This window comes from Culex pipiens, chromosome 3, assembly GCF_016801865.2.
Source record: "Culex pipiens pallens isolate TS chromosome 3, TS_CPP_V2, whole genome shotgun sequence".
Taxonomy (NCBI): Eukaryota; Metazoa; Arthropoda; class Insecta; order Diptera; family Culicidae; genus Culex; species Culex pipiens.
Genome location: NC_068939.1, coordinates 98633821 through 98654086, shown reverse-complemented (window position 1 = coordinate 98654086; position 20266 = coordinate 98633821). Strand labels below are relative to the sequence as shown.

Sequence of the window (20266 nt, the reverse complement as noted above, 5' to 3'; positions counted from 1 at the left end):
CATCGGACTTTTCCTCGTGGGGGCAGTGCACGTTGATTATGCTGTAGTTGAAGAAACGGCCTCTTATCCTCAACTTGCACATCCGCTCGCTGATCGCCGTGAAGCCGAACACGCGATCCTGCATCTTGCCCCGCACAATAAAGCCGGTACCCAGCTTCTTGTCCTTGCCGCCGCTCAGAAAAAAAAACGGGAATCGGTCTGCCGACCTGGCCAGTCGAGCACCTGCTCCTCCTCCAAGCACACCTCCTGCAGTGCCACAACATCGAAGTTGCGAGGTTGCAACTCATTCGCCAATGCGAACTGGAAACCCAAAAAGTTCAGGGATCTGCAGTTCCAAGAACCGAGTCGCCAATCGGTGATCTGCTTTTTAATAGGCTTCTGCCGTTTGCTCCGGATTTCCAATCTTCTTGCCATTCGCGATCCTCTTTTTCGGTAGGCAGCCTTATCAGGGCCGCGCTACCTAGCCTCGGGGCGACGAGGTCGCCTACGAGCTACCGAGACTTAGCTCCGGTTTTCTCTCGATACCGTAACGGGGGCTTTTGTCTCGAAGCCTAACGGTCTTCATATCCGGAAGAGAACGTAGCAGCAAAACATAAATACACTGCTTTGTGCTTGTGTGCTTTTGCGCTACCGAAATCACTTTCTAAATTTTCAACAATTTCAAAAACTTTTACCACTTTTTTTCTCAAAAAAAATTGCACTCTCGACACACCGCGATCGACCTTTAATGGTGTGCGTGTCGTCACCCGTAGCGAAACACTAGCCCAGGCCACGACCGATCACTTGTTTTGCTTCCTTTGTTTCTTCCCACGATGCCGCCGCTGTGCAGCAGAATAATCTTCACTTTTTCTGCTCCGCCACCGGTCGCAGGGGAAATATAATTCACTGCACTGATTCCCGGCACCTTCCCGCGTTGATTAGTATCACTTTGGGTCGCGATAAAACCGAGTAACCGTGGTTTTGAGGATACTTTCGCGGAGCCGTATCGAGGCACAACAAGCGCGCACTACTGCACTACACTACCGTGTTCCATGCGGTAAATCTATTTCAGCATTTCTTTATTTATTTTTGCATGCACAAAACTCTTCTTCTTTTTACAAGCTGAAATTTGGATATTTGGAGCAACATTTAAAATGGGCGGATAATCATTATAATGATAATTACAGTTTACGATGTTTGCGGCAGGTAACTTTTTCACAAAACTCAAAGTGTAGCTGGCCTTCCCCACATTAACGACCTCGAACTGACGACCTTTTGCGAGTCCAACCGCAACCGGTTATCTAGTATCAAAACTCTATACGCGCCAACATCACGCGCCAGCGTTACTCGAGTCTGCATGTGAAGATCAACTTGACAACTTGTCGACGCGGCAACGAGAATCGATCGTCCGTGATTTTTTGCAGATTTTTCGAATGAATATTTCTCGAGAAATGATTTGATAACGAAGCTTGATTTTGAGTCGGAGCCAAAAGCAAACCCTATACCTTTCTTTAGTAAGAAAGGCAAAAATGGAAAGTGTTCAAAGTACCTCAAGAAGAACTTTTCATAAAATTTTGAAAAGTTAAAAAAGTTAGTAAACTATAGTTAAGAAAATGTTGATGAATGTCATTATTTGAAACTTCTCAAAGTGTCATGATTTTCTCAATGAACATGATTTTGAATCGGTAGACGGAATGCATTTTCGGATTCATTGGACAATTTTCCACTAGGAGAAGGTTAAATAAGTTTATAAATAATAACTATATGTGTTTTTGAAACACAATTTAAAAAAATCTCCAAATTTATAGGCAATTTCAGCTGAACAAATTTCATGTAAAATGTGAAAACTTGTGATTCGTGCTTCGAATATATAATAATAATAATTTAATAAACAAAACGAGTTTAATAAAACCTTGGGCATGAGTATGGACCTCGACGCCGTTAGCAATGTTGGCTTAAAAATAAAATTTCGTGATAATATCACTTCCCCCCCAGCCAACATTTTTGCCATGTGAAGCGGGCCTCGACGCTGTGTCTAGGTTTAATTCCTAGCTAGGAGCCATCAGTGTCTTAAGAGGTGGTCCCAAGGCCGAGTAGGAGTTCATGAAGCAAATTAGTCGTCTCCCACCCCTTTTAAATTGAAAAATGAACTCTGAAACCAGCGCTTACTCACAACAGAAACAGAGGCCTCTTCTGGGCATTGTAGGATAGAATAGATTTTGAAATTTATTTAAAAAAAATTATTACGTAGCATTTTGATATGTCAAAATTTCCATAGAGTCTCGGTCAATCAATAATGTAATGATATCGGACAAAATTCGTTAATCTGTTGAACTAACGGTTTTCGGATTATGGTTGTATCGACCATTGTTGCGAATCGAGGGTCTACTGGAGCCTTGACGATCAAATGGAGCCTAACATTTCAAAAGGGCGCATGGGTTTTGTGAACAGGAGTGTGTCTCCTTCACTCAAATGACAGTTTACATAAGGTATAATAGAGATGCACTCTTGTTTGCAAAGCTCTATGCCCTAATGAAATGAAAGGCATGAAATAGTCGTCTTAATTACTAGTGTTCAACTTATGAACTGTTCATTTATGTTTATTGGTTTTTGGAAGCGGCAAGACTGGTTTAAAAACAAGATCCTTTACCTTATTTGGCGTTATAATAAAACATTCGGGGATTTGAGATTAAATTTACTTTCAGACGGTTTAGTTTAGGTTGTTGATTAAAGTTAGATAGTTTTCCGTAGATGAATAATTGGACTTAAATGATTAGTTGATTTGAACGAAGTGTAACATTTCATTGGCAGATCTGTTTCTAGTTGTAATGTACGACAAGACTATTGACGGACGTGACAGGTCGGCAGTTAGTTTTCATCATTTTTTCTCTAGTATTTTTTATTTCCTTTAAATTTGGAATACATCATAGGTTTCTTTTGTATAGATCTCCGATTAGTTACATTTTCTTATTTTATTAACTAATAATTTAATTTATTCCGGGCCTTTTTGCTGTAAATCATAATTTCAGATTTTCTTTATTCAGTGTTAAACATAGATTACCGTAACTGCTCAAGTCATCCAAGTTCTTACTACTCACACCAACACTAATTTTCTTTCACCTCCCCCCTCCCGATCCCCTATATCTTCCGGTGGTGTTCATTTGGTATGCAATACTAGTTCGGCCACTACCCTTTTTTCCACAAGAAACCGGACTTGGAATGACTTGAGGCCGCGTCCCCCACCTTGCTCCGTAAAACGAAAACGAAAACGAAAACGAATAAACAAAACGAGTTTAATAAAAAAAAAAACAGGCAAAATTCCGACTTTTTAACAATTTTACCTAAAATTTTGATGTATTTTGTTAAAAAGCTTATAAACTTAGTTAACTAAATATAAACATTGATTTTTTTTCTTAAAAACTATATCAGCTGCTTTAGTGATGGTACATTTAACGTACAAATAAAGTTTGAACATCTTAAATATGATTTTAACAAGAAAAACTATGACTATCAAAGTCACCCCGGAATTTTAACTAAGAATTTTTAGCGTAGCTATTTTTCTAAACACCATTAAAAAAACTTTTTTTTCAAAAAAGTGCATGGAATTTGTGTGGTCTACCCCAGTAAATGTTTTACAGTCGACTCTCTGGCTGTCGATCTTCTCGATATCAATATTGCTCCATCTATCGATAAATTCTTCAGTCCCTTCAAACTGCATACTTCGATTGGCTTTACTCCTCGATATTTTCTCTTGCTTGAAGGATCTCTTCCTCGACGGTCCCTTGGATTCTGTTTGCTTTAAAAATCTCATAGACATTTTTCTTTGCAAAACGAAGCTTTGAAGGGTGTTTGACAAATTGAAATCCAATCAAAGTCACCCCGGTTTACGGTACTAAAAATCTACCTGCTTTGCTGATGAGCGCTCATGCGATGAGCATGAGCGAGCACGAGCTACCTGTTAAGTCCTCATGCTCATGAATGAGCGAGCACGCTCGCTCATTCGCAACCCTGGGGATATTAAAAAAACACCCAAAAAGCAAAAACTCAAAATTTGGTTTATTGGACCTTTTTTTTTTTTTAAAAAAAAAAAACTCCAGATTTCCTGAAGATACAACCCCGTACAACCCCCTCAACAACTCGAAACATTTGGGTGGACTGACCTAACAGTAAATAATTTAATAATTTTAAGTTAGCGTGCATTGTGTTGGCTAATGATCTCAATCCGTGCCGCTGTAATAAAACAATTCGTGTAAACGTAAACAGTAGAGTAGCCATTGATTAAATTTTTTGTTTTTTAATGTTAAAATAAGCTTAAATTACCATACAAAATGTCCCAAATTCGTCGCAGCAACAACTTTCATCCGCTGGAAATACAAGCCCTGTTGAAGGCATGTCTCACCTACAAGGTGGAAGAGTACCGACAGGCTAACAAGAGCACTGGTCACCTGTTCTACGATATTCAGCAGGAGATGGCCAAGTACGGAGAATTTCCCGAGCGACCGTTGATCCATCTGCGGGCCCACTACCGTAGAGTCCAGCGGAGGTACAAGCAAGGCCGGAAACCGTATCCACCGGAAGCGCGCGAACTTTGGGGAAGGCTCGAGGAGGAAACCGACGCCCAAGTTTCAGAGAACGACGAAGCATGGGAAGCTCTAACGGAGAAGAAAACGGCCATGAAAGCTGCTTGCTCGTATCTCACCAAGCCGGAACTTGCCGAACTTCTCAGGGATGCAATTGATAAGGACGTTGAGAACCAGCTGGATGAGCAGCAGGAAGAAACGTTCCAAGTTATTCTGAATAACATGCAATCGAAGAAGCTTTTCCTGGGAAGAAATTCAAATGATCTCCATCGCACATACAAACGACTGAAGAAACGGTTTCTTAAAGGCAAACATAACCGCGAGTTTCCCGAGTCGGCTGCCACGCTTTGGAGTAAAGCTGGTTCAGTTGTGCCGGAACCGGTTGATGATTTTTCTGTTGTGGATTCTCCGGGACCCCAAGAGGCGAATGATTCTCCTGTATCTCAGGATGCGGAGGACGTAAAAGTTGAAGAAACCGACACAGAAGTTGTGTGTTCGATTTGCCAAGCTTGTGCGTACGAGACGAAGCACCTCTTTCGAGATGTGTATCAAAACCAAACCTATGCAGAAATTATCAACCAGACTCTGAACGTGAAGGTTTGTCTTACGTTTATTTATTGCCTTACGAATAGAAACGTAATCCTTGCCTTTCTAACCATTCAATTTTCTTTTAGATGTTGTGGAATGGCTATTCTTCTGCAGTAATTTGTCAGCTTTGCTCGACCTACGTAGAAGGCCTGCAAGTTTTCTGGAACCAGTGTCGTGAAAGCTGCGACAAGCTGAACGTTGAATTGGTGACCAAAGAAGAACCAGTGCTGGAAGAGCCCACCTTCTGGGAAAGCACCCCGACATCCGGTTCTCCACAAAACGATATCGAAGAAACCACCAGCATTGGATGTGAGGATTTCCAAACAGACGACACTTTTCGAGAACTGACGCTAGAAGAAACGTTGGCAACTGAAACACCGACAATTGACCATGTTTTGGAAGAAACGCAGCTCATCGAGAGGAAAGTCCAACCAACCAAGGAACTTACCAGAGAGGAGTTGAACATGCTCAAATTCAAGGAGAGCTTCTCAGCGGGCGACAGGCGTAAAACTAAAGATGTCCCAAAGCAGTGCGATTTGTGCGGTAAAACCGTAGTCGATCTCCGAAGTCATCTTAACAGTCACTACGGCATCAAGTCTCACGCTTGTGATCTTTGCCCAAGGAAGTTTACCAATCGCTCTCAGTTGCGTACTCATATCAACTCTCATACTCATGAGAAAAAATATGCTTGTCTGTACTGCGATGCTGTGTTCGTTTCATGGAAGAACAAAGACTATCACGAGGTATTGTTGGCAATTTTTAACGTTAGACTTGGAATGCGAGAAAAAACCTTTTTTTTTGTTTTCAGAAAAAGCACATTGTAGAGATGAACAATATCTCGTACGACTGTGACCAGTGTGATGCTACATTCAAAGTTGAGAAAAATCTCCGAAACCACATCAAGTTCAAGCATCTAAACATGCGCAAAATCCAGTGCTCCCAGTGTGAATTCGCCACAATTACCAAGTAAGTGTGAGCCAACTTTGAAAAAAATAATCTTCTAACTATCAACTTCCCACCTAGATCGCGTCTGATGAACCACGTGCGAAGCATTCACAGCAAGGAGCGTCCGTTTCATTGTCCGTTCTGCAATTTCAACACAAACACCAACACCGGCTACTTCATCCACTTTAGGCGGCACAAAAGCAGTGGAGAAGCGACCGAGTATCACATCAGGTGCGGATATTGCCAGGAAACGTTCTTGAAGGATGCAGTTTTTGAAAAGCATATTCTTCAGGAACATCCCGATCGGGCGATTAAGGTGTGAGGATGGAGAGGGTAAGTGCGTGATGCTTTTTATGTTTTATCGACTCGTCCTCTGATAAAAAAAATGATTATCAAAAGTGGATTTTACTGCAGAAAGAACGCCATTATGGGATAAAATATCCATATTTGTGAGCTTGGCAAACTGTCAAACGCGAAAAATTGCGAGTTTGTTTGTCATAGTCTAATACCTCTTTTTCAAAGAAATTCACAAAAATCTTCAACGAATTGAATTTTTTCGAGAAGTTTGGGAGCGATTTTCTTTTTTTGTGTGTCGCCTCCTCTCTCCTTTGCGGATAAAGAATGTTTGCAAGAGAACTTTTTTTTTGCAATTAATCCGGCCTTAGTTCCTTATACTACATTTTAAACAATTTGGTTAATTTAATACATTACATATTAGTTCAGAGTAAAAATAGCATAACATTGGGATCTATCCGTGGTTGCTACTCCGTTATTGATCAGGACCTCCAAAAAGTTCTCCATGGATCACAGATGAAAAGTAGGAACCAATCATCATAACTTCGCCATTTTCAAAGGCCCCTATCATGCTGATCAATCACGGCGCCGGCCACGACCAGTGGTAAGATTACGGGGAAGTGGATAGAAATGTTAGTCCGATGCTTGAGTGATGAAGACCGCTAAATCGGCTGCGTATTCGACAAAGTATCACATGAGTTTGAGGGGTTAGTAAGATGGGTATGAGGTCAGGATTCACCATGGTAAATGATGCGATTATGAGCAATGCGTTATCAGTTGAAATTTTGAAAATCTTAGGCAGTCGGCTGCCGAAAGATTCATAAGCATTAGCATTTGAGGTTGTAATAGACCCTCATCCGGAACAATAATCCAACACTGGAGATACCATGTCTTCATCTTTTGATGAATGTGTAATACTCTACCCAGGACATAACGGGGTGTCCTGGCCGGGTCCTAGTTATTCTCAGGGATGGGAAGGATCGTTAGCAAACACCTAAATAAAAAAGTGCGCAAGGACCCCTACGCCACCTTAGTGGTATATGTGTTTGTAGGGAGGTTTTGGACTCAATGTTAGAAGAAGAGGTAGAACCCTAGGATACACCTCTAAAGGCGTTGCGGGTTGGTTGTAACAGTATTCCTAGTTTCAGTCTAGGCTCATCAAGTCGCCATGGCCTGGTGGTAAGCATTTTTGCGTACGGAAGAATGTCAAAAATCTACCTTAAGTTATGATAAAAAAGCATTTCAAACTTTTTTTCAAAGGGTTGTATGAGCCGGTAAAGGTGCATTTACAACTTTTTTTTTGTTCGCTTACAAAGCGAACACCATAACCATTTAGCTACAGCTGTTCCTGGCTGCGGAAAGATTCATAATTGAATATTTAAAAAGTTTTCCAATCGAACGATTGCCAACTGATCAGTAGTGCTATGGGATGGACTTATCAGTATGTATTTATTGTTTGTACAATTAAGATAAGCAAATATTAAAAATAGTAAATAATAGACGCTTTACTCTTAATAAAATGGATGGTTGATGAGTTAATACTAAAACTTCCAGTTGGAATAAATTATTACGTTCAACGAATTTGAATGAAAACAGGAGTTGATAAAAATGAATCTATGACATTTCCCCGAAACCCATACTACCGAAGGGACATTTCCCCGATTGTCACTTCCCCGAAAAGACACTTCCCCTAATAGTCATTTCCCCGAATTCCATTTACCCGAATTTCCCATTTCCCCTAATCGTCCACATCCCCGAAAGTCATTTTCCCGAATAGGCCACAATCCCGAATGCCACTTACCCGGTTAGTCATATCCCTGAATAGTCATTTCCCTGAATGCCATTTCCCTGAATGCCATTTCCCCAAACGCGGTCAAGCGGAAATGCCCGGTGCCCATTTCCGCTTGACTGCGTTCGGGGAAATAGCATATTATAAGAAAAAAATTGATGGCAATTTTTATCACATCAAACCACATACAATATTTCTTGAAAGGTTCGTATTGGCCTTGAATGATTAACTTTCTTTTTGAATTCACTCAGAACAGACGTAGCATTTTAGGGGGGAAAGAGTGTTGAAAGGATTGGTACTATTCATTCATATACAATGAATATTGTTACATACTTTTTGTTATATATTCTCAAACCAAATACTTTTTACTAATAGACATGATAATAATAATGCAATAGAAGTTTTGTTATTTTTTATGATTCAGAAAACATAACGTGCGATTTTCGTAGTACAGAACCCCGTTCACACTGATCATTTTATTCACATTGCTAGTTTTGGATTTGGCGAAAAGTATAATCAACAAAAACTTAAAAAAAAATTGTACCAGCCTGAACCTATTTGTTCGATTTTTGGGTTCTTGAACACACAACAACTCGATTATCCGAAGGCCTCGGAAAAATTTCACTTCGGATAATCGAACTTCGGATAATCGAAACTTCGGATAATCGAGGCTTCGGATAATCGAGTCTGGACTGTAATTGGGTCCTAAAATTAAGCTGATATTAGTGTTCACAATGATAAAGCTTATTTTTAAAGTACAATGACTCTTTTAACGACCACAAAGGATTTAACATGGATTTTTAATTCAATTTTTAAAAATTCACTTCCCGGCCCTTCTTGGCAGAAAAGCTCCTACTTGACAGATCGTTCCAAGGGGACCATAGTTGATCCATCGAAAAAATGTTGTCTTGTTAATAACTTCTTTTTGCATAAATAAAAAAAGGTGCAGGTGTTTATGTTCTACATGACCAATATGACAAAGAACTTTGTACAAAACTCAAAAAATCATGCAATTTTTATTTTTATTTTTTAATTCTTTGCCAATTTATTTAATCCTGAGTAATTAATTCTAATTAAATATTTGCATTCAATGGCACCTCTGTGGATATAAATTGCCCATATTGCCCCAAGTCGAATGGCTCGATAAACGTCCCCCCGGTAGAACCTTCCCTCAGGGCCATGGCTACTCCGGGTGTGGCCAATCCTGTCAAAATGGCCATTTTCGTTACCAGTATCAAAAACCATGAATTTTGATACCCATATTGCCCCAAGTCGTATGGTTCGATAAATGTCCCCCCGGTAGAAACTTCTCCAAGGCACTGGCCACTCCGGGTGTGGCCAATCCTGTCAAAATGGCAATTTTCACTACCACACCCAAAGTTAAAGAACGAGGGGATAGTCCTAACGAAAAGAAGCGTGAGGAAAGTGCTATTTTGCGAGAGTATAGTCCTCTCGCGTGTTCATTCGCTCATTGGAATAGTTCATCCTACTGAATGGCTTATATGGACAAATGACCACCATTCAGTCACCGAACCATGGTGGCCCATACGGCAAAGGCACGGATCAATATGCCGAAGGTCTTGGGTTCGAGTCTCGGTACCGGTTCGTTTTTTTATGGATGAACTTTTTTTGAAGATGAACCCATGAGTAAAGTACTCTCGGTAATTTCGGAATTTATCCTCTCAGTCCGCACACAGTAACATTTTACTACCGAATCGTGCTCTTTATACTCTCGAATGCCGATGTACAGTTCTGGGTGCAGTATCAAAAACCATGAATTTTGATATTCATATTGCCCCAAGTCGTATGGTTCGATAAATGTACCCCCGGTAGAACCTTCTTCAGGACACTGGCCACTCCGGGTGTGGCCAATCCTGTCAAAATGGCCATTTTCACTACCAGTATCAAAAACCATGCATTTTGTTACCCATATTGCCCCAAGTCGAATGGTTCGATAAATGTCCCCCCGGTAGAACCTTCCCTCAGGGCCATGGCCACTCCGGGTGTGGCCAATCCTGTCAAAATGGCCATTTTCATTATCAGTATCAAAAACCATGAATTTTGATACCCATATTGCCCCAAGTCGAATGGTTCGATAAATATCCCCCCGGTAGAACCTTCCCTCAGGGCCATGGCCACTCCGGGTGTGGCCAATCCTGTCAAAATGGCCATTTTTACTACCAGTATCAAAAACCATGAATTTTGATACCCATATTGACCCAAGTCGAATGGTTCGATAAATGTCCCCCCGGTAGAACCTTCTCTCAGGGCCATGGCCACTCCGGGTGTGGCCAATCCTGTCAAAATGGCCATTTTCACTACCAGTATCAAAAACCATGAATTTTGATACCCATATTGCCCCAAGTCGAATGGTTCGATAAATGTCCCCCGGTAGAACCTTCCCTCAGGGCCATGGCCACTCCGGATGTGGCCAATATCCTACCAGTTTGGTCCCAACCCCGTTTCCTTAAATCATTCTGGTTTTCGAGTGACCGATCTAACAATCTTCGTTAGAACAGAATTCCTCCCAAGTTGGTGCACAACCTGTGTCTTTCAATGTGTGCATGTGTGTGTGAGCAATAAAATTACCACCGTCGATCCGTCTCTGACGGATTTTCGAATAAAACTAAAATTGTTCAGAGGCTATCTGTTAGCTTATATAGTTAGCATGAAATGTGGCAACATGGTGCAAATTTTGCCTCGTCTCCTGCTTTCTTGGAACTGTCACGCGAGAATGCTGCACCATTGTTGCCACATTTCATTCGTTGCGGACCCCTTCCGCAGTACCAAGCATGCAACATTTTCGTAACGCGCGACATTTTTCGTTTTTCTGGATTGACACCTCACCAGAATAGAGCCCTTAGGACAAAGTTCTTTGTCAAAAACGTCTTCAGAAATGGTTTTTAATCGTGTTTCTTACCGTTGCTCAAAAAAATTTACAAAGGGCTTTATTACCTAATTTACAACATTTAATCAACAGAATACCCGAAAAAGCTGTTTGTTCGGTAAAATTGAGAGAGAAAATAACTGTTAGTCATGGAAAAAGGCTTTAGCGAAAATAAAGATTAGGGAATATGAAATTCGGGAAAATTTAAATTTAAATAAACGGCAATTAGCGTAAGTGTCACATCGGGGAAATGGCATTCGGGGAAATGGCATTCGGGGAAATGGCCGATTAGGGGAAATGGCATTCGGGGATATAGCCGATTAGGGGAAATGATATTCGGGGAAATGGCATTCGGGATGTGGCTGATTAGGGGAAGTGGTATTCGGGGATGTGGCCAATTAGGGGAAATGATTTTCGGGAAAATGACATTCGGGGAAATGTCATTCGGGGAAATGAGCTAGACCCGATAAAAATTTAATGTTATTTTTAATCTGTTAACCTAGAAGGTTAATTTTTCATTTCGATCAAACATTTTCACTTTTGTTTCGTAAAATCGCAATAAGTCGTGATGGTTACAATCAAACCCCTTATGATTATTCATCATTTTGCCTTTCTTACTAAAGAAAGGTATAGGTTTTACTTTAAGGCTGGACGTCATTTTCATCTTCGTAAATAAGACGATACAGCATGAATATTAATCGGAAAAATCGCCAAAAAATCACACTGCATCGATTTTCGACGCTTCGTCGCCAAGTCGACAAGTTGTCAAGTTGAGCTTCGAATACTGGCGCGAGAATGCTGGCGCATATATTTTGTGGCTCGACTTATACTCGTTTGTAGTAGCTTGTCTACCGATGTTTCCTTCAACATGTAAGATATCGTAGCTTTTCGGTTTCTTTTGCTCTGTCCGTTTTTGCAAAACTGTCCAATGTTTATGCAAAAACTTTTTTGACATAGGACATTCATCCGGGTACAAACAATTTGTTTCCCGTAGGCTCCTTAAATCGCCTTTAAGTAGGCTTCATTTGTCGTGTCGTTTTAAGGTGTATTCACATTATACCGCATCCGCAGCCGCAGCCGCATCCGCACAAAATTTGACAGTACGGACGCACAGTGCGGACTCGATTTCTCCAATGCATTTCATATGCAGCCATTCACACTGTTCCGCATCCGTATACGGATCCGTACTGCGGATACGGATGCGGAACAGTGTGAATGGCTGCATATGAAATGCATTGGAGAAATTGCGTCCGCACTGTGCGTCCGTACTGTCAAATTTTGTGCGGATGCGGCTGCGGCTGCGGATGCGGTATAATGTGAATACACCTTTATTGGATTCCAATAGGAGCTTTCGAAGCTTTAAGCTTTATATCGTTTTCAAAGTTTTCAATGCTCGCGACGCCAATGGCTATCTACCTAAGGTATTGCGATTGAGTGTGTAGTGGTGCGGTTGTAAAAATATCTATCTCTGACTCTCTCACTTTTGTAGATGCTTCCCACTGTGCGGTTAACTCGGTTTTGCTTTGCGCCTGCTTTGTTCGGTTTTTGGGCTCGTACCAAAAATAAAGAAAACCAAAACCGCGGTGTGCGTCGTCACTGGCGCATGGGAAGCTTGGCATGCTAGCGTTTGTCATAAACGCTTGTTTGATTAAGAATTTGTACGATTAAAAATATTCTATTGATGAAAATTGCGTTTTCAATTTCTTTTAGAAAACAAATCATTAATAATGCCTTGCTTTCATCGTAAGATTTTTTGTATCAAGTCGATGTTGTGAATTGAAAGAAGTTATATTCTTTAGTAAGAAAGGCTCTATCTCACCCTTGGTGGAATTAAATCGGGTTTTTTTGTAATCGTCTGCTCTACAACTTTGTAACACATTGTTACACTCTAAAAAATCACCCTACAAAGACTCAAAAAACACGAAATTTTAATATGAAAAATGTTGTTCTAAATGAAAAAAATGATCCTTCGAGGTAATGTAGATTCGAAAAGTACATGAAATTTCCCATAAAATTACAAATTTCAAAAAAAAAATGTACAGTGTAGTAACGAAAATTTAAGAATTTATGAAACTATTTTTGTATTTTTTTCTATGAAAAATACGTTTTTTAAATCGCCATTAAAACGGGAGTCCAATAATCCAATAAAAGTCCCCACAAAATTTCTAAACCAGCCTGCAAATTATTGAAAACACGTCTTTTCTCGCCTGTTTAAAAATGAAAGGGGTGTACGGCCCCTCCGTCACGAGATATCGAAAAAAAGGACCGCGGATTTTTAATCAGGAACCAAAATTACCTCTTAGGACAAAGTATCACGCAAATCGAAGAGGGGTCGGGCAACTGGTGTGTCAGTCGACGCCCGACGGAGGCATAAATTTTCGTATTTTGCCTAAATACTTCTTGATAGAAAAGCACTTCTGGAAAAAATATTTTTGTAGAACCGGGAAAATTTAGCACAATTTTGTCTATGGAACATTGGAAATCGGGCAGCCTCATAAAGAATTCGAATCGATAAAAATGATTTTTTTTTTTCGTAATTTTCACCTAGACTGTAATTTTCAACTGACGATACAGTATGTAAAAAAAGTATTTACACCCCTTGGGCACTATGCACATTTTGTGATGAAACATGTAAAAAATTTAAAGTTTGATAGGAACCTAGTACTACGTTTTGTTCAGAAACTCATGCCAAACATTTTGCTACAAAAAGCTCATGAAAAGATGATTTCTATAAAAAGTTATATAACAAATACTATTACGAAAATAAAAAAGGTGCAAAAAAAGTTTGTACACCTTTCGAAAAATTAACATAAATAATGTTATTTGTTGACACATCACCATAAATCCAGTCTCCCAACTCCAAATAGGCATCCTTGACTGATTAAAAAAATAATTTGGATTGAATATAAAGTTTACTAACTACTTAGTATAAAAGTTTATATAACTCTGGAAATTCTATATAAAACTTATCTAAACTTAATTTTGCAAACTTTTAATTCAACTAAATGTCAATATATTACCATAGAATTGCTAAATAAACATTTTGGAGTGGGTATAACACCGTTTTGGGGGTATTTGTATCGATAGAATAGATTTTTCGTTGGAATTTCGTACCAACCCGGAATTACGTCGTAGGAAAATCCGCCGGCATCCGAACCGGTCCACGATTTACAAGTCAACCTATGTGGAATCGGAAAGGGCATAAAATTTCCGATCTTTTGATACCCATACATCTAGGTTTTCTTTAAAACCTACGTTTTTAAATACCTGGGCAAAAAGTAAGTTTGATCCACGAGAACAAAAATTACGAAATTCCATACATTTTTGGCAGGTTGCTCAAACGAAACCATAACAACGTTTTTGCTTAGGTATTTAAAAACGTAGGTTTTATAGAAAACCTGGATGTATGGGTATCAAAAGATCGGAAATTTTATGCCCTTTCTGATGCCACATAGGTTGACTTGTGAATTGAGGACCGGTTCAGATGCCGGCGGATTTTCCGACAACGTAATTCCGGGTTGGTACGAAATTCCAACGAAAAATCTATTCTATCGATACAAATACCCCCAAAACGGTGTTATACCCACTCCAAAATGTTTATTTAGCAATTCTATGGTAATATATTGACATTTATTTGAATTAAAAGTTTGCAAAATTAAGTTTAGATAAGTTTTATATAGAATTTCCAGAGTTATATAAACTTTTATACTAAGTAGTTAGTAAACTTTATATTCAATCCAAATTATTTTTTTAATCAGTCAAGGATGCCTATTTGGAGTTGGGAGACTGGATTTATGGTGATTTGTCAACAAATAACATTATTTATGTTAATTTTTCGAAAGGTGTACAAACTTTTTTTGCACCTTTTTTATTTTCGTAATAGTATTTGTTATATAACTTTTTATAGAAATCATCTTTTCATGAGCTTTTTTTAGCAAAATGTTTGGCATGAGTTTCTGAACAAAACGTAGTACTAGGTTCCTGTCAAACTTTAAATTTTTTACATGTTTCATCACAAAATGTGCATAGTGCCCAAGGGGTGTAAATACTTTTTTTACATACTGTATATCGGAAACTATTGGTCAGATTATCTATGTTAAAAAAAACTTTTGCGATATTTTCAGAACTTTCAAATAAAACAAATTCAAAAAATTAATGCTACATATTTATACTACTTTAAATTTGAGACCATATCTCAGCTAACTAATGTCGTGTAGACAAAGTAAAAGTGAAAAAATGTAAAAAAGATGATTAAATACTGTTGTATTGCAAAAAAAGACTTGCGGGCATCAGCTAATGATGCCAAATGGCTTCTTTAGACAATAGGAATTCATAGGCAATGTTTCATTCGAATCGAAAAGGAATTCCTTTGAGGATGACCAGGACCTAAATTTAATTGATCTGTTGTTCGGGAATCAGGAATTTTGGAGTTTGCCAAAGCTTATAAAATTTGCCTGTTAAACCAGTTTCAAAACCTTTTTTTTATTGCAACATCAATTCTGTTTCCCTCGATCATCACTCAAACGGCTTCGCTGGCAGCACCACCCCACTGGCCGACCCGAACCCGATCCTCAGCTCATCGTTCCGGCAAAAGCCCCGAATGGTGACCTCGTCGTTGTCCTGCAGAAACTTGCGACTCTCGCCGCCCAACAACTGCACCTGCTTTGTGCCCTTCCAGCTGAGTTCGAGCATCGACCCGAACGAGTCCGCCGCGTCGCCGCTGATCGTTCCGCTGGCCATCAGGTCACCCGGCTTCAGGTTGCACCCGGTGACGGTGTGGTGGGCGATCTGCTGCAGCGCCGTCCAGTACAGGTTTCGATAGTTGGACCGGCAGACGGTCGTCGCGACACCGTTGGCAGCTAATGAGTGGGGGAGGGAGAAGGGAAGAAGATAATGATATTCAAAATTTGTTTTCTAATGCGCCTGGTTGGGCCGCGGCTTGGCGACAAACCGGTTTGCGCTGCTGAAAAGTGGTCGGACGGGATAAACAAAATTCTTACGTTTGATGTCCACTTCTAGCTTGATGTCGAAGTTGAACTTTTGCTCGTGGGTAAGATACGGGAACGGTTTGGGGTCCTGGGGGAAGTTGTCCACTTTGAATGGTTCGAGGGCGGCCACGGGGACAACCCAGGGGGAGATGGTTGTTCCGAGATTCTTCGCGGTGAACGGTCCCAACGGAACGTACTCCCACTTTTGGATGTCCCGAGCACTCCAGTCGTTCATGACGACGAACCCGAAGACACGCTTGGCCGCTTCGTCCACGGTGACCCGATCGCCGAGTTCCGTCGGTGGTCCTCCGACGAAGAAGGCCATCTCGAGCTCAAAGTCAAACAGACGACACGGCCCAAAGGCAGGATCGGCACCGTCAACGGGCAGGGTTTGACCGAGGGGACGACGGATTGGCGTTCCGGAGACGACCACCGAACTGGCCCGGCCGTGATATCCCACGGGGAGGTGTTTCCAGTTTGGCATGAGGGCGTTTTCCTTGCCGCGGAACATGATGCCCACGTTGGTGGCGTGATGAATCGACGAGTAAAAGTCGGTGTAGTCTCCGATGGTGGCCGGCAGGTGCATCGTGACCGAGGACAGCGGAACCAGTGCAGTCTGCTGGAGAGCCTGGTTGGCGTGAAGCTCCGAACCTTCCAGCAGCAAGTTCTGGGTGATGCGACGAACCTCGGCCCATGATTCGCACCCAAGGGACATCAACGGGTTCAGGACATTGGCAGACAGGGCTTCCTGTTAGAAACGTCCAAAATTAATAATTTGTACTCAAATTTGCGTCAATGATTGTGCAAACATCCACACAAAAACAAGACAATCATCACTTACGTGGTACTTTTCGGGATAAAAGTTCTTCACGGCTCCAAGGTCAAGCACATGCTCTCCGATGGCAACTCCGACGCGGTGCTGAGACTGGTTTTTAAAAACGAAAAAAAAAACCTGATGATCTGAACTTCAGATTAAACTTCTAAGTTACATACGTTAGCTTCCGTCGAAAAGACACCGTACGGAAGGTTCTGAATCGGAAAGTCGCTGCTGTCCGGAACCGGTACAAAAGACTTCATCTTGGCGACGCTGAACGGACTGTAATGACCAACCGATAGGACCAGTGCTAAAACGAGAGTCGATGATAGCGAAACCGCAGCGGCGTTTCGGGTTATGATGGTAAATGAGTGGTGTGGTGAACAAACAAGCAGAGATAAGCTTGTTGCGCGTTGTGAGCTCGGGCGTCGACTGAATATGTTTAGAAATATTCCAGCCAGTTTATCCCGAAACAAGTCGCATTGCTGTTTCGTGTTTGGGTGTGTGTGTGTGTGTGTGTTTGCTTTCTACCTGTTCTCGTTCTTTGCTTGGCAGCAACCGTACAGTAACTGTCGCGGGAACAGGTACAGAAATGTTTAGGTTTTATTGCTATGCCATTCCGGGATGATCCACGTGGATGGGTGTGCGTAGGTGGCACGGTCAAGTTTGTTGCAGCGCCAGAGTTAGCAACATAGTTACTTGATTTAATTTATATTATTTAATATATAAGCACGTATCGCTGCTAACATTTCAAACGCAAAGTCGATGTACTGTACATGGCGCTATTTGAAAGGTTAGTCGATATAAAACAGATTAAGAAGAATATCGTCCACAACGTCCCGCTCCTATGGATCAATTGAACCGTGTACTGGACTCACAATCCAGAGGTCGTCGGTTCGAATCCCGCGGCGAGCGCCGTAAAATATGTAAATATGGGTATGGTGGGTAAGTCCTTGTAGATAAAAGGCAATAGTGGCCGACAGCTTTAAAGTCAACTTTAGTTTATTAAGAAGGATATGAAATCCTGGGTGATCTCCGATCCTTATGACATTTTTAAACCTACAGTTTTTATGATGGTTCTGTTCAAAATTAAATGAGACGCTTTTTTATGTACATTCCAGACTTGATCCTCTGAAGTCACTATAATACAAAGTTTCGATTATACAAAGTTTAATTATCCAAAGGTTTGTATGGGACGAAGGTTTGTAATGGGTCATTCCATCTCAACTGTGCACGAAAAAGTGCAAAGGAGAATGGGCAAATTTGTATGGGAGCTGGTCCAAGGATGTACACGAACGGGACCAACTTTTTTCGAAAGATCTTGCCGAGACATGAAAAAAAGTCTTCTGGACCAACTCTCTAAACTCCGGGGTTCAAAAGTTACAAGTTGTTGAAGTTTGAGAATTTTGGGTTAAAATGTACAAAAAATCGTATTTTTGCTATTTCTAAAATCATTCATAAAATCTCTGTTTCATTATGGATTTCGATTTTCTTGACTTCATTCGACGCGTATCAGCAAAAACTATGAGTTCTGATATGTCTTAGCATGATTGAAACATGATTTCTCTTGTTTTTATCTGTTTGAACCGTTTGTGCAAGAGGCATCCCAGAGAAACAAGTCGAAAGTTCAAGGTTTTGAAACCGGATCCGACCCAGACTGCTTCAGTGAGTATGGAAGGCTTCAGTGCAATGTTGTAACAACTTATTGGGATGGTCTGAGTCATCCGAGAACTTCTTGGAGTTAAGACCGGTGAGTCTACCGCCGTAACAAGCAAGATGTCGGCGGTTTTTGACCACGGATCATACCCGCATGGCTTCAGTGAGTATGGTAGACTACTATGCTGATGTGTTGGAGTGTCCTGGGTTCTCCTAGGACTCCCTGGAGTTAAGATCTGTGGGTATACTACCGTAACGAGCAAAATGTCGACCGGTTTTGACAACGGAACATACCCGCATAGCTTCAGTGAGTGTGGTAGACTGCTTTGCTAATATGTTAGGATGTCCTGGGTCATCCAAGGACTCCCTGGAGTTATGATCTGTGGAGCTACAGCCGTAACAAGCAAGAGGTCGACGGTTTTTGACCCCGGAACATACCCGCATAGCTTCAGTCAGTATGATAGACTGCTTTGTTAATGTGTTGGGATGTCTTTGGTCATCCTAGGACTCCCTGGAGTTAAGATATTTGGGTCACTGTAACAAGAAAAAGGTCGACGATTTATAACCGCGCATCATAACCGCAAAGATTCAGTGAGTATGGCAGACTGTATTGCTGTTATGTTGGGATGTTCTGGACCATTCCAGGGAGTCCTTGTAACAGCCGTAGACCTACAGATCATAACTCCAGGGAGTCCTAGGATGACCAAAGACATCCCAACACATTAACAAAGCAGTCTATCATACTGACTGAAGCTATGCGGGTATGTTCCGGGGTCAAAAACCGTCGACCTCTTGCTTGTTAAGGCTGTAGCTCCACAGATCATAACTCCAGGGAGTCCTTGGATGACCCAGGACATCCTAACACATTAGCAAAGTAGTCTACCACACTCACTGAAGCTATGCGGGTATGATCAGTGGTCAAAAACCGCCGACATCTTGTTTGTTACGGCGGTAGACTCACCGGTCTTAACTCCAAGGAGTTCTCGGATGACTCAGACCATCCCAATAAATGTTGTAACAACACATTGCACTGAAGCCTTTCATACTCAATGAAGCAGTTTGGGTCGGATCCGTTTTCAAAACCTTGAAGTTTCGACTTGTTTCTATGGGATGCCTCTTGCACAAACGGTTCAAACGGATAAAAACAAGTGAAATCATGTTTCAATCATGTTAAGACATATCAGAATTCATAGTTTTTGCTGATACGCGTCGAATGAAGTCAAGATTATCGAAATCCATAATGAAACAGAGATTTTATAAATGATTTTAGAAATAGCAAAAATCCGATTTTTTGTATATTTTTACTCAAAATGCACAAACTTCAACAGCATGTAACATTTGAACCCCGGGGTTTAGAGAGTTGGCCCAGAAGACTTTTTTTCATGTCTCGGCGAGATCTTTCGAAAAAAGTTGGTCCCGTTCGTGTACATCCTTGGACCAAATTCGCCCATTCTCCTTTGAAAACTACCCCCTCCGATCCTGCTCAAATTTGGCAGGGCTGTTGATACTATCAAAACATGCAAGAATCCCGAATTTCGTCCAAATCGGACCACCCCCTCCATTTTGGTATCTCCATAAAAAAACGACTTTTTGGCAATTTTTGAGCGAACCTCCTACACGGTGCTCAAAATACCGTTATTATGAAAAAAATATGCAATCCGAGATTTTGGTGTCTATCGATTCCTTACACCATGAGCAAAAAACAAAAAAAAGGATCATCTGGATCATCTGGACATTCTTACAAAT

The 20266-nt window shown here is 41.0% G+C and overlaps 2 protein-coding genes across 3 annotated transcripts in view; one reads left to right on the top strand and one right to left on the bottom strand.

Annotated features, from left to right (window-relative positions):
* The first annotated feature begins 4117 nt into the window (after positions 1–4117).
* Positions 4118–20266, top strand: part of LOC120421389 (zinc finger and BTB domain-containing protein 14-like) — an 88898-nt gene continuing 72749 nt past the window's right edge. The window contains exons 1-4 of one of the 2 annotated variants that reach the window (XM_039584589.2): positions 4118–5156; positions 5234–5890; positions 5956–6113; positions 6171–6425. In XM_039584589.2, coding sequence (XP_039440523.1) covers positions 4308–5156; positions 5234–5890; positions 5956–6113; positions 6171–6414 — 1908 coding nt within the window. In that variant the 5' untranslated portion in view covers positions 4118–4307 and the 3' untranslated portion in view covers positions 6415–6425. Of the gene's footprint in view, positions 5157–5233; positions 5891–5955; positions 6114–6170; positions 6492–20266 lie in introns of those variants that run through there. The other variant, XM_039584588.2, reaches the window with a different exon arrangement.
* Positions 15520–17308, bottom strand: LOC120421392 (fumarylacetoacetase). Its single transcript, XM_039584593.1, has 4 exons — positions 17044–17308; positions 16892–16975; positions 16063–16798; positions 15520–15921 (listed from the first exon to the last, which is right to left on the bottom strand). Exons 1-4 carry the CDS (start codon positions 17125–17127, stop codon positions 15578–15580), a joined length of 1248 nt encoding a protein of 415 aa, XP_039440527.1. The 5' UTR covers positions 17128–17308; the 3' UTR covers positions 15520–15577.